This window comes from Conger conger, chromosome 18, assembly GCF_963514075.1.
Source record: "Conger conger chromosome 18, fConCon1.1, whole genome shotgun sequence".
Taxonomy (NCBI): domain Eukaryota; kingdom Metazoa; phylum Chordata; class Actinopteri; order Anguilliformes; family Congridae; genus Conger; species Conger conger.
The window spans coordinates 23,211,066-23,223,709 of NC_083777.1; the positions used below are offsets into that span (position 1 = coordinate 23,211,066).

At 50.1% G+C, this 12,644-nt stretch overlaps 1 protein-coding gene across 1 annotated transcript in view; it reads left to right on the forward strand.

Moving 5' to 3' along the window:
* Window positions 1-12,644, forward strand: part of ninl (ninein-like) — a 34,887-nt gene that overhangs the window by 17,429 nt on the left and 4,814 nt on the right. Inside the window, exons 10-24 of the mRNA XM_061228772.1 lie at window positions 142-282; window positions 902-1,076; window positions 1,930-2,040; window positions 2,536-2,610; window positions 3,730-3,859; window positions 4,248-4,316; window positions 4,634-4,755; window positions 5,185-5,534; window positions 6,151-7,413; window positions 8,295-8,399; window positions 8,701-8,770; window positions 9,589-9,873; window positions 11,367-11,480; window positions 11,911-12,057; window positions 12,474-12,623. Of these exons, the coding sequence (XP_061084756.1) occupies window positions 142-282; window positions 902-1,076; window positions 1,930-2,040; window positions 2,536-2,610; window positions 3,730-3,859; window positions 4,248-4,316; window positions 4,634-4,755; window positions 5,185-5,534; window positions 6,151-7,413; window positions 8,295-8,399; window positions 8,701-8,770; window positions 9,589-9,873; window positions 11,367-11,480; window positions 11,911-12,057; window positions 12,474-12,623 (3,307 nt within the window). The remainder of the gene's footprint in view (window positions 1-141; window positions 283-901; window positions 1,077-1,929; window positions 2,041-2,535; window positions 2,611-3,729; window positions 3,860-4,247; window positions 4,317-4,633; window positions 4,756-5,184; window positions 5,535-6,150; window positions 7,414-8,294; window positions 8,400-8,700; window positions 8,771-9,588; window positions 9,874-11,366; window positions 11,481-11,910; window positions 12,058-12,473; window positions 12,624-12,644) is intronic.

The following is a 12,644-nucleotide window of genomic DNA, read 5'->3' on the forward strand; positions in this document are numbered from 1 at the left end:
AAAGTATTTGCTTATTGGACTATATATGGCGTCCCTGTGTTTTTGACCCCCCAATCCCTGACACACACACACACGTACACACGCGTACACACGCGTACACACGCGTACACACGCGTGCCCTAAACCCCCCTCCCTCCGCAGGGTGCAGTCGGAGCAGGCCTGCAGGGAGCGGAACAAGGTGAAGGTGGACCTGGACCGGGCCGAGCGCTGCAACCTGCAGCTGGTGCGGGAGGTGGACGACCGGCACGCCACCATGGAGACGCTCAACGAGAGCAAAATCAGGTCCGTCCGCTTTCCTCGCCCCGCCCCTACCCGCCACATTCCCGCCACGCTTCCCAGCCCCTGTCACGATTCATCCGCACGGGAAGCCTGCCTGACCGGACTGACCTGAAGTTCAAGGGCAGGGGAACGCCAACAACGCACGTCTCCGTCAGACGCTGAAAACAGGAGGCTCTGGTGGGCGGTGTGAGACATTTGACCTCTCAGCTCCTTCCGCCAATAACAAAACAGCAACACATTTGTTTTTTTGTTTTTTATATATATATATATATATATATATATATATATATATATATATATATATATATATTGAGCTAAACTGTTTAAGTGAGTGGTCATTTTATTGATGTGAAACAATTCCAAGAATTTACAAGCAGTAGTGCAACCTAGTTACTTGGGAATGGGTATCGGTAGACCAAAGTGTCCATTTAGCTGGAATTTGGTGTATGTGTATCTGCGTGTTTGTCCACGTTCAGATATGCAAGTGCTATGCAGATGGTGCGTGAAAGAATGAGGGTCCTATTGGGTATGCGAAGTAGAGGGGCCAAGAAGCCTCTCTGCTCATAGGTCGGACGGACGGTGAGGGGGCGTGTCTCAGCGTGTGCGGTCCTCTGATTGGCAGGGGGCTGGAGCAAGAGTACCGGGATAGGCTGACGGCCCTGCGCAGCGAGTCGGAGCAGGAGAGCGAGGTGCTGCTGCAGCAGGTGGAGTGGGAGAGGGCCCAGCTGCAGGAGGAAGTGCAGACCCTTCAGACGCAGGACACCGCCCTGCGGGAGGAGATCAGCGCGTCTAATCAGGTGAGAGACGTCTCAGCGGTGTCCAGCCTCTCCCTCGCAACAGCCTGGTGTCTCTTGTGTTGTTTATTTATTTTATTTCGGGGATTCATTTTATAGTTACTCTGAGTTTTAGGAATGTGAAGGCGGTGGTCGTATGACTGACTGTGGTTTGAATTCAACATTTGTCTTTTTAACATTGACTTACAAATACATGCAACTGTTCCTTTTGTCTTCACAAGGAAGTTAATTCTGGCTGTTTTCAGGACCTGGGAGGTTCTAATTAAATTCCATATTTTGTGAATGCACCATTGGCAACTGTGTGTTCACAGACAAAAAAAGACTATATATATTTGTGTGTAGATGTATTTGGGCGGCCTGTAGCGTAGTGGTTAAGGTACGTGACTAGGATGCGCAAGGTCGGTGGCTCGATCCCCGGTGTAGCCACAATAAGATCCGCACAGCCATTGGGCCCTTGAGCAGGGCCCTTAACCTGCATTGCTCCAGGGGAGGATTGTCTCCTGCTTAGTCTAATCAACTGTATGTCGCTCTGGATAAGAGCGTCTGCTAAATGCCAGTAATGTAATGTCATTTGTTTGGGGAGTACGTTTATGACAAGCTCTCTCTCTGTTCTCTGTTGGTGAAAGCCCAGATTCCAGCTAATGAAAGAATTGGATTAGAGCGCGTGATTCCGGCCCGTGTGTTATTTTGTTTCTCCGTCCTGTTTGCGCTCCGCCTGGCCCCCTCTAAGCGCTTTTATCTCCTGAACACGGCTCTCCTTACCCGTTCTGCGGTGCTCTCCGCGCGTGGCGGTGTGGGGTGTCAGGGCGTGGCGGTGTCGAGTCCCGCTGACTTAACGGCTCCTGCTCTGCGACAGGAGAACCAGAGGCTGGAGAGGGAGCTGGCCGCGCTGAAGGGGAAGCTCTCCGAGGCAGAGGGGACCGTCTCCAAACTGCAGAGGGACCTGGACTCCCTGCTCCTGGACAGAGTAAGAGACTGACCTGGGGTCAGCCCCGCTTGCAGCCGGCTGACTGGTCTCTGTTGGTGTTACTTGCCGATGCGGGTAGTATTGTAAGCAGTGCAGCAAGTAGTAATGCCCATCCTTTGGCGTGTTGAGCCTGTGTCATCTGTTTATTGTTTTGCCATTACCGATAATATCATTGTAATGGTAGGTTTTTATTTTTTTATTGGTTCATATATTTTGCTTTAATATGGTGGCTTGTCCTCCCTTCTTAACAATGTTGCATGTGAATGTAGGTAAAGAAATTGCCTTTTCTTGTCGGATTTCATGTATTTGAATTTGTTTTGAAAAATCATAAATTATCATTACCATAATCCAAGTATCTTTCTGGGTGATTCTGCACCCTGGTCTGCATGGCCGAAGCTAAATGCAGTGGGTTGTGTTCTGAGATGATGTCACACTTAATGTGAATGATGCTTGTGCGATCTTGGTGTGATGCGATGCGACTGATTTGATTGGCAGTTTGGCACTCTCTCGGGAATGAACCAGGAAGAGCGCTTCTCTGAGATCATCAAAGAGTACGAGCTACAGTGCCTGGTGAGTGTGAGGCGGGGCTCGGGGGTGTGTGTGTGTGGGGGGGGGAGGGGGCAGAAGGGGGCGTGCCAATCATCCTACTTCCTACACAGAACCCTGCCAGTTTCTGTTGATTTGCATTTCCTGGTTGGCTGATGGTCTCTATTCAACAGCATGGCGTCCATAGTCGCTTCTACATCTCCTGTGGAATCGCAGCATCGCAGTTTTGCTCGTCTGTGTCCAGTGCTGTTGTCCATTTTGCATTGCGTACTTCTGCAGCTGAAGCTGTACCATGGTGTTAGACCCCATGACCTCCTGCCAACTGTGGTGCCGTAGGCATAAAAGCTGTGATTTTTCTGTTGCTTTTATTTGTTTTTCTGTGGCTGTTTAACACTGGGCTGCAACATTAGATCGCATGCTGTGATGAAATTCATAATGTAAAAGTACACGGGAACCGACTCGCTGAATATTAAAGTTCAGCCTGTATCTTACTCTATGCCCTATTCTCATATTTTAACGCCTCCTGTTTCTATGGAAACCTAGAAAGTGAAGGTGAGCATCCTGACATCGGTGTAATGTGTCCTCACCTTTTACTGAAGTTGTTTACATTCTTGCAGTGATGTAATGACCACATATACCTATAAGCATACAGCATAGAACCCGGCTTTACATGTATAGCCTGCTCAAAGATAGTTTCAAACAAACTATAAAACAACACCAAATGTCTTTCATCACTCCTTTATGTATGATTCGAATTGAGCTAAATACTATTAGGAAACCAGAACAGTAATTAAGACAGGTAATTAAAATTAAAGCGGCTACCAAAAGACCTCAAAGATCGTAATGTTCAGGACCCTTCAGAAACAGTTTTTGGTGCCTTTTTAAGCTGTGCAGGGCAGGTATTGAGGCCTTCATGCATTGTGTGAGATGTGCTGTGTGGGATGAGGGTTCCTGGGGCAGATGTGCTGTGTTCTGTAGTTCATGGTGTTGCATGTATTGGGAAGATGGGTCTGGTGATTTTGCTGTATGTGCTGTGTTTACGCGCACATACAAAGTGTTTTGACGCCATGTTGCTGTGTGTGCTGTATTTACACGCACATACAAAGTTTTTTGACGCCATGTTGCTGTGTGTGCGCTTCACAGGAGCTGCGAGACCGGAACGATGAGCTGAATTCGGAGCTGGAGGTGCTGAAGAGCGGGTCGGGGAGGAGGAGCAGGAGGGCGTGGGAGACCTGGTCCAACCGGAGAGCACTCACCACAGAGTCAGATTCTGGTAGAGTGCCCTCACACTGCCCACATAACGCTCTCTCTCCCTCTCTGTCCACACTCCTCCCTCACAATCTCCTTCCTATTCTTAACCCCCCCATCTTCTCTTTCCACCTACCTCTGAAACTCTCTCTCCATCCTCTCTTCTCCTTCCACCCTCTGTGTTCATCTTTTCTCTGTACCTACTCTCCTTCCTGTTCTCCCCCTCTCTCTGTCTCTAATCTCTGACACACTCTCCTCTCTTTCTCTCTCTCGCAGCTTCAGTCATTCCCTCCCACTTTCACACACCCTCCCTCTTTTTCTCATTCTCTTCCTCTTTCTCTCTCGCTCTGTCTCTCACACTTTGCCAGTCCTGTGAGTGAGGCTCTGATTCTGTCTTTGCTCCTGTGCTGCAGATGACCCAGAGATGAAGAGAGGCACTTCCCCCATGGAGAGGAAGAAGCTCCAGGTCTCAGACAAAAATGGTGAGAAGACCCTCTGCCACCACCCTGAAATCACCACCCCTACGATTGTCCATACAGTTCGCTGCAATAATGACCGTAACAAACATTTTAGTCTTGTAATAAGACAAAAGATCAAGCTGAAAATGAGTTGCTGTTTCCTTGATGAGTGAAATTTCCTTACCGCATTGATGAATCTTGTAATTAGTCAAGCTGTCTTACCGCGTCGGCAATTGAGGTAATTTAGTATTTAGTAAGGTATTTAGCAGAGCAGTACAATGAATAAGACTAAAATACTTGGTGTGATTGAAACGTAGTGACCTAACCCCCTCTCTCCCCAGGCCTGGGCTCCCTGGAGAACATGTCAGCGACCGTGAGCATCGAGACGGAGCTGGCTGTGGAGCGGCTGAAGGAACAACATAGCCAGGAGGTGCAGGACCTGAAGATCCAGCTGGAGACCAAGGTACGCACCACGCCCTCTCCCTGCCCTGCAGGCTGCCTGCGCTGTGTCCCTGTAATCTGTGTGCATTCCTCATACACAATACTCTCAGAGAAATGCTGTTGTGAGTTAAGTACTTAACCCTTTAAAGAGCAGAGGGGGGGGCCTTGTAGGGGATAAAGTCATTAATACAGTAAATGTTTGAGAGAGACAGAACATTGAGAAACTTTGCCTAATAAAGAATGATGATTATATATCATTTTTTGCTTGTTTTACTTCATTAGAATCAAAAATATTTTAAAAGTCCTGGGATTGTTCCATTAGGCGTTTTAAGTGAATTGCAGATTCTGCAGTTGGGCGTCATTCCAAATGGCTCTCCATGACAGAAACCTATTTAAGTTTTTCATAACACGCATTGCCCTCACCGCACCCTCCCCCCCTCCCCCTGCGCAGGTGAACTTCTACGAGCGCAGCCTGGAGCTGATGCGCCGCAACATTGAGGTGGAGCGCAAGGACATCTCGCAGGGCTTCAAGATGGAGATCGCCGAGCTGGAGGAGCAGAAGGCGCGAGCGGAGGAGCGGGCGGAGGGCCTGCGGGACAGCCTGGCCGAGGCCCGGGCCCAGCTGCAGGCGGGGGGCCCCCGGGGGCCCGAGCAGGAGCGCCGGGCGCAGCGGGAGCGCGCGGAGCTGGAGCAGAACCACGCCCGCGAGATGTCCAGCCTGGTGCAGCGCCTCACCTCCGAGAGGGACCAGCTGGAGGCCGAGCTCACGCTGAGGCTGGACCGGGAGGTGCAGCTGGTGAGGTGGGTGGAGCTGTGTGTGTGTGTGTGTGTGTGTGTGTGTGTGTGTGTGTGAGTGTGTGTGTGTCTGTGTGGAGCTGCTGTGGTCTGGGCCAGAGAGAGGTGGATAAGAGTAGAGCTGCTGGGGTCTAGTTGTCCGGTATTGTATGTTATAGACTGGCTGTTACATTATCAGGCAGATTATGCGGTTTGTGGCGATACAAATAAGCGGCAGTAGTTTAAAACATGGTGAGAATATTTAATGGGTCGCCCTGTGATGGATTGCCAAACTTGTCCAGGGCATATTCCTGCCTCTCGCCCAATGCATGCTCAGATAGGCTCCAGCACCCCCCCGCGATCTTGACCAGGAATAAGCAGGTCAGATGATGGATGGATAGTTAACGCTTGCTGTTAGAGTAACACCAACGGCAAGACTCGCTCATTCTTAGACTGTTGGTGTACATTTTCATCAGTGTTTATTATTTGAGTTAATACTTCACACAGTCTCACCACCTGAAGGGGCCGACTCACACGTAACCTAGTATAACACAGACTGCCATACTGCACTGGTCCACTTGAGTTGGGCATCCTGTTACTACAGCAACGCAGCGCACAGTATACGTGAGTATGTGACTCGTAGGGAGGAAGAGGAGGGGCGGCGGGGCGGGATGAAGGCCCAGCACGCGGAGGCCCAGCGAGACTTGCTGCACCAGCTGCACTGTGAGCGTGTCCGGCTGCAGGAGCAGACAGAGCGTCTGCGCAGCGTCACCATGGAGACCGAGCGTCTGCGCAGCGTCGCCATGGAGACCGAGCAGCTGGAGGCCAGGGGGGCGGGGCTGGAGGCAGAGCTCCAGGAGGAGTGGGCTCGGCTGGAGGACTGCAAGCTGGCGCTTCAGTCCCAGGAGGCCCTGGTGCAACAACTGGGCTCCCAGCTGAGTGCCAAGGAGGAGGAGCTGGAGGAGGCCGGGGAGAGGGAGCGTGAGCTGAGGGAGCAGCTCCAGGCCCTAATGAAGGAGAAGGAGGCGCAGCTGGTCAGCCCCGGCTCCCTGTCCACTGCCGGCGCCCAGCAGGAGGTGCTGCTGCGTGTGAAAGAGGAGGAGCTGGAACTCCTGAGAGGCACAGTGGAGGAAAACCAGGAGGTGCTGAGGAGCAGGGGGGAGGAGCTGCTCCGTCTGGCTGCCATGGTGCAGTATGCTGAGGAGGACAAGGCCCAGCTGGAGGAGGTGCTAGAGGAGAGGGGCAGGGAGGTGGAGAGGCTTAGAGCGCGGGTGGAGGGTCAGGCTGAGGAGCTGGAGCGGGCCAGGAGAGCGGAGGAGGTGCTGCGGGAGGCTCTGGGGCAGGACGAGGCAGAGGGGGCGCGGGTTCGAGCCGCCCTGGACGCCCAGCAGGAGGAGAGCAGGCGTCTCGGCGAAGAGAACGCCCGCCACGCCCGCCTCTCGGAACGGCTGTCCGCGCGGATCACAGAGACCGAGGCCAAGTCGTCCCGTCTGCGGGACGCCGTCCAGGACCTGCGGCTGCAGCTGGGGAGGAGGGACAAGGCCGAACTGGAGCTCCGCGCCCTCCTGGAGACCCAGACCCGGCTGGCGGAGCGGCTGAAGAGAGACGCGGGGGAGAAGGCGAAGCTCCTCGAGCGGGCGGAGGAGCTCTCCAGGGACCGCAGCGACCGACTGGAGCAGCTGGCCTCCCAGCTGAGCTCCGCAGAGGAGGAGCTGAGCTCCCTCAGGGGGCGGGGCCAGGACTGTGACGGACAGCTCCGGCGGGCGCTGGGAGACGCGCAGGCCGAGGTGCGCAGGGTGGAGGGGCGGTTCCGGGAGGAGAAGAGCAAGATGGCGGAGCAGCTGCAGCAGATGGAGCGGTTGGTCCTGGCTCTGGAGGCGGAGATGGACCAGGCCGGGCCTCAGAGGTTTGTGACGCGCAGGCCGGTAGCAGGAGGAAAACCGCGACAAACAACAACTAACCTGCATCCGCCTGAATCAGGATACTGGCCCCAAACGGGCAGAACGGAATGACTAATCGTGACTGCGATCGTCTCACTCCCCCGTGAGATAACACTGCCACTAACCCATGGAATTTGAACCGAGCGACTCTTCTGAATCTTTTAACCTCACGCCTGATGAGCACTGCAGTCGGATTTGTGCTGTGTGAAACGAATGCTGCTCAGGAATCATTTAACACTTCGCTGCATCTCGCTAACAGACTTTGAATGATTTTCTTTGCCTTTCCCCAAATGCATGACCGTAGACTTGGTTTGTGAGTAACAGCACGAGATGAGGTTTTTGTTTTTGCAACTAATCTGCATGGAAAACCTAATCTGTTCATTTGACAAGATCTTGTTTCCCGAGCCAAGGTTTGTGTGTACATTTCAATATTTCATAATTTACATGATCAAGCATTTTGGCCTCGTTTTCATAAACTTGTGATTGACAGTTGTTGACAATGTCCCTGTAGGAAACATTACACTGTGCGTGTACACTACTGGCGAGCCAGCACTGGTGTATATATCTACTTAGCGAAATGAGCCAGCATAATTGTTGAAACAAAAACCTGCCTACGCACCAGCTTTCCAATATAGAATGTGCCAAGAGGTTGTAAAAAGGGTGTTGCACTTTGTATAATTCCTAAGCAAATCTGTGATTAAACAAATCCATCCGGCTTTTCTTTAACTCAGTAAATGTACAATAGAAAAAACGAAGCGCATAATTCGTGAAACACAAAGTGTTTAGCGTTAGCGTTAGCATTAACGGTACACCGTCACATTTAAGGTTTCGCTCATTTCGTTCTCAGGGGAAAGCTGGATGATGTCACCACAGAGAACGGCGCTTTGAAGGACAGGCTGGCGATGTCACAGGAGGATGTGCAGAGGCTGGAGGAGGAGGTCAATAAGCAGCGGTGAGCACTGCGGCCATTTTCCCCCTCTCCCGTCACCACCTATTAAAGAACTTAAATGGCAATTACACCACAGGCCCGTAATCGAATAGTGCCGTTTCACCACGGAGCACCATGGCCACAGGTGTGTAAAGACTGCTGGTAGATCTGAGGAAATGGGGCGTACTTAATCAAAGCGATAATTATAAGATTGGCGCGGTGCTTTTAATGTTAGAAATCTCAAAGGCCGGAGAGAGACGTTGTATGTTTTTGCCTGTGATCACAGACAGTCAGCTTTCCTTAATTCTTTTCTTCTTTTTCACAGGAAGAAGCTTGATGAGCGGGATAAAGAGCACGAGAAGGGTCGGGAGGAAGTGGAGAGGCTGTTCAAAGAGGCAAGCAATGTGCACGATTAACACCCAGATAAAACCGCCAACTCACTCATCCTCACAACACAGGATGGACTATAAACGCTAACGCCCAGGCTCCTCTTTAAGTTTCTAAGGTTGTGTGGTTACATTTAATTTGATTGAAATGCTGTGGACTGATTTTAAGGAATTTGTTTAGGAAACACCGTCCCTAAATTGAACAAAGTTGTGAAGTTAAGATGGATTTCAATGGATCTGTTGGTGCGGCAATCAGCTATTTAAAATTGTATTACGTTTTTTATAACTACTACTTATTACATTTATTTCTGTAAATTGAAGGAATTGACAGCTAACAATCCAAATGTTGATGTTCGTTATATTTAAGGCCAGTACCAAAAGTAGGTTCAATTTTCTGATTAAATATCAGTTGTGGTTCACTCCCAGATTAAATCAGTTTCATTTAAGAAATCATACTCAGCTGGGCTTCATAAGTGTAATATTAAATTTAGCTCTGATAAAATGTGATCAGGTCATCCATTTGATTTGGGATAATTAATTACGGGAAGAAGTTGGCATGACATCAGGCAGTTCTAGTGGAAGGGCTGCCATTGACCGCAGGGTGTGCAGCCTTTCAACAGTTGAATGTTGCAGTAAATAATGCAGCTATTGATAAAATACAATTATACAATCCCATAATGAACCTACACTTTCTATTCTTGTCATTTTCCTGGTGTGTTTGACTTAACGGCAGACAAGCAAAAAAATAATTGGTCTTCAAAGTGCTTTTGAGGGGCTCCTGGTTCACCGGAGGGTCTCTGACCAAAGCTCCACTTCCCCCTTCCCAGAATGCAAAGTACAGAGAGGAGGTTCTGGAGCTGAGCTCCCGGAACCTGCAGCTGAGCGGGGAGAACGCGGAGCTGAGCGCCCGTCTCCGTGCCGACCAGGGCGCCGTGCAGCTGCTGACGGAGCGCGTCGCCCAGCTGACCCGGGAGCAGGAGGAGGGCGCCGCCGTCGCCCGGCAACAGCAGGAGATGACGGACAGGAGGGAGCGCGAACAGCTGCAGCTGCAGTCGGGCTGGGGGCGGGACAAAGAGCTGCTGGAGGTGGAGCTGAATGCCACCAAGGAGAAGGTACAGGCCCCTCCTCTTTCTGTAAAAGCCCCTCCCCATTCAGTAAAGGCGATGGTCTAATTTAAATGCTCTATGGGTATGGACAATCCCCATTTGAAATAGAATGTAATCCAGGACTAGGCTTAATCTGTGAAACTGGCTGTATATGTCCTCTGTAAAGTGATATAATCTAGTTGTTTGTCTTGTTGTTCCAGCTTTTGTGTTTAAAGTCCTAACTTGACTAAGCTTTTGTTCTTTGTGAGGCTTGAACCACCTGATGCAGATGGTTATCCTATTTAACAAAGCCAATTCCTTAATGCTGTCTGGAACTGAATTTGGCTTGAAAAGGACTCCCACTCCTCCATACTGCAGTCTCCGGAGGGCTTACTGTAAATCACCGTAAACAATAGCTCCATTCATAACGGTGCTGTAATTATCGTAATGGGAAAATAAGTGCCTCCCTTTGATTCCCTACAGTGAGGCAAAGTAATTTTTTTCAGGCAAAGGAGCAATCCAGAATGTCTGCTTCAAGACAGGAGTGTGAGAGTCCAGCCCTGGAGGGCTGCAGTGTCTGCAGATCTTTAGTGCATTTCTGCACTTACATGTTTACATTTACATTTACATTTTAGTCATTTGGCAGACGCTTTTAATCCAAAGCGACTTACAAGTGCATAGGTTCTACCACAAGTCAAAGCATCACATCCAGAACTAGGAAAATACACCTGGACTGCTGTTCTAAACATAGTCGTCATCATAAGTGCAAATTTTTTTTTTTTTTTTTTTTTTTTTGGGGGGGGGGGGGGTTAGACAGGGATAGGGGTATCAGAAGGGGGGGGCGGGGTAAATCAGGAGGGAGGACTAAGGTAGAGTTTGAAGAGGTGTGTTTTGAGTCTGCGTCGAAATAGGGGGAGGGATTCTGCTGTCCTGACAGTGGTAGGCAAGTCATTCCACCACTGAGGAACCAGAACGGAAAACAGGCGTGAACGTGCAGCTCGACTGCCAGGTGCCCGTAGAGAGGGAACCGTAAGGCGACCAGAGCTGGCAGACCGGAGTGGTCTAGCTGGGGAGTAGGGAGTGATCAGGGATTGTATGTAATGTGGGGCAGTCCCCTTAGCAGCCTGAAATGCCAACACTAGGGCCTTGAATCGGATGCGTGCGGCAATAGGAAGCCAGTGGAGGCCAATGAGAACATGTTCAGTGAAATACTGCATTGGCTAGGGTCTACAAACCGTGCTTCCAAGACCTTGTTGGGGCTCAACAGTGCTCCTCTTTTAGGAAAATTGTGCACCCCGTGTGAAAAAATAGTTTTTTAAGATTACTTGCTAAATACATGAATTATACTTTGTCTTCTTGAGCATAAAATCAGGTACACTTCAGAACATTTTTCACAATTGGAATCTAATTGGAATGCAGTGGTGTGCTCAGACATTTTTCAACTTGGAAATATATATATATATATATATTTTTTTTTTGCTTTATTCGGCTGCCCTAATCTGTGCTCTAATGCCCCACAGTTGCAGCGCCTGACGGACGTAGAGGCGGAGCTAACCAGCCTGACGCTCAAACACGATTGGCTGGAGAAGGACAAGGAGCGGCTGCAGAGGGAGGCTGAGGATAGGCTGCAGAAGGTGAGTGACAGGCTGGGTACTCTGCTGCTCTACTACCTGTCTACTGGATGCCTTATGGCTCTGTTAACCAGGTCACAATTATGTGATTAGAATTCTCTTAACTGAACATCCTAAGTAGTAATCGAACGCTACTGTAAGAGTTAAGACGCAAAAGGTCCAGTAATGAGAGATGCTCCCTTTTTAGTAACATGACTGTAATTTATCATTTTAATTGGAGCTTTAACTGTATGTTTTTGTACAGAAATGGAGGGGAAGGCGTATATGTGCAACCCCAGCAGAAGGCTTTAGCATGCCAAGAGCACATCGAGGCATTAATGTGTTATTACAGCTTTGTGTGTGTTACCATGGGGCTGTTAAAAGTGAACGTTGAACTGAAGTTGTGTGTGTGGTGCGGTGTGCGTGTGCGTGTGTGTTTGTTGTCCCACCTCAGATGGAGACTCTGCAGGAAGCTGTGCACTCTCTCAGCTCGCAGACGGAACAGCTGCACTCTCAGCTCCAAACTGCCACTCTGGAGAAGGGCCTCCAGGCCCAGGAACTGTCAGCCAATCAGAGGACGCTGCATGAGGCCAAGGAGAAGGTAATCATGTGATATGAACCGGGAAGAGAAGGGTTCTGTTGTTGGGAGTGGCCAAGGAGAAACAACGAGAAGTTTTAAAACAAGGGTGTCAAACTCCAGTCCTGGAGGCCCACAGTATCTGCAGTTTTTTGTGGTTTTCTTACAGTCAGCAGCCAGTAAAGGCCTTGGCAACAGGGTGTGTGGGCTCTTTTTGCCAAACAATAACGTAAATGAATAATTTGTGCTTAAACGCACCAAAACTAGCAGGCACTGTGGCTCAACCCTGGTCTAAATGCATGGATTTGGATATGCAACTCATTAAAAAAAGTGACCAAATCAAAGTGAAATACTTAAACTTTTTTCTGCTGGGTCAGGAGGATGAAGGTGAATATGAATATATTGCGTGTGCGTGTCTAACGGTGTGTGTCCTGGCTCAGCTGAAGGAGCTGGAGGCTGCTGTGGACAGACTGCGGAGGGAAAAGGAGGAGCTGAGCTGGGCCCAGCAGAACCAGGAGGGGGAGAGGGTCCAGGCCCTGCAGGGGCAGTGCCAGAGCCTGCGCTCCCAAAACCAGGACCTGCTCCGCAAGGTACTGCACCCTGCTGGTGGA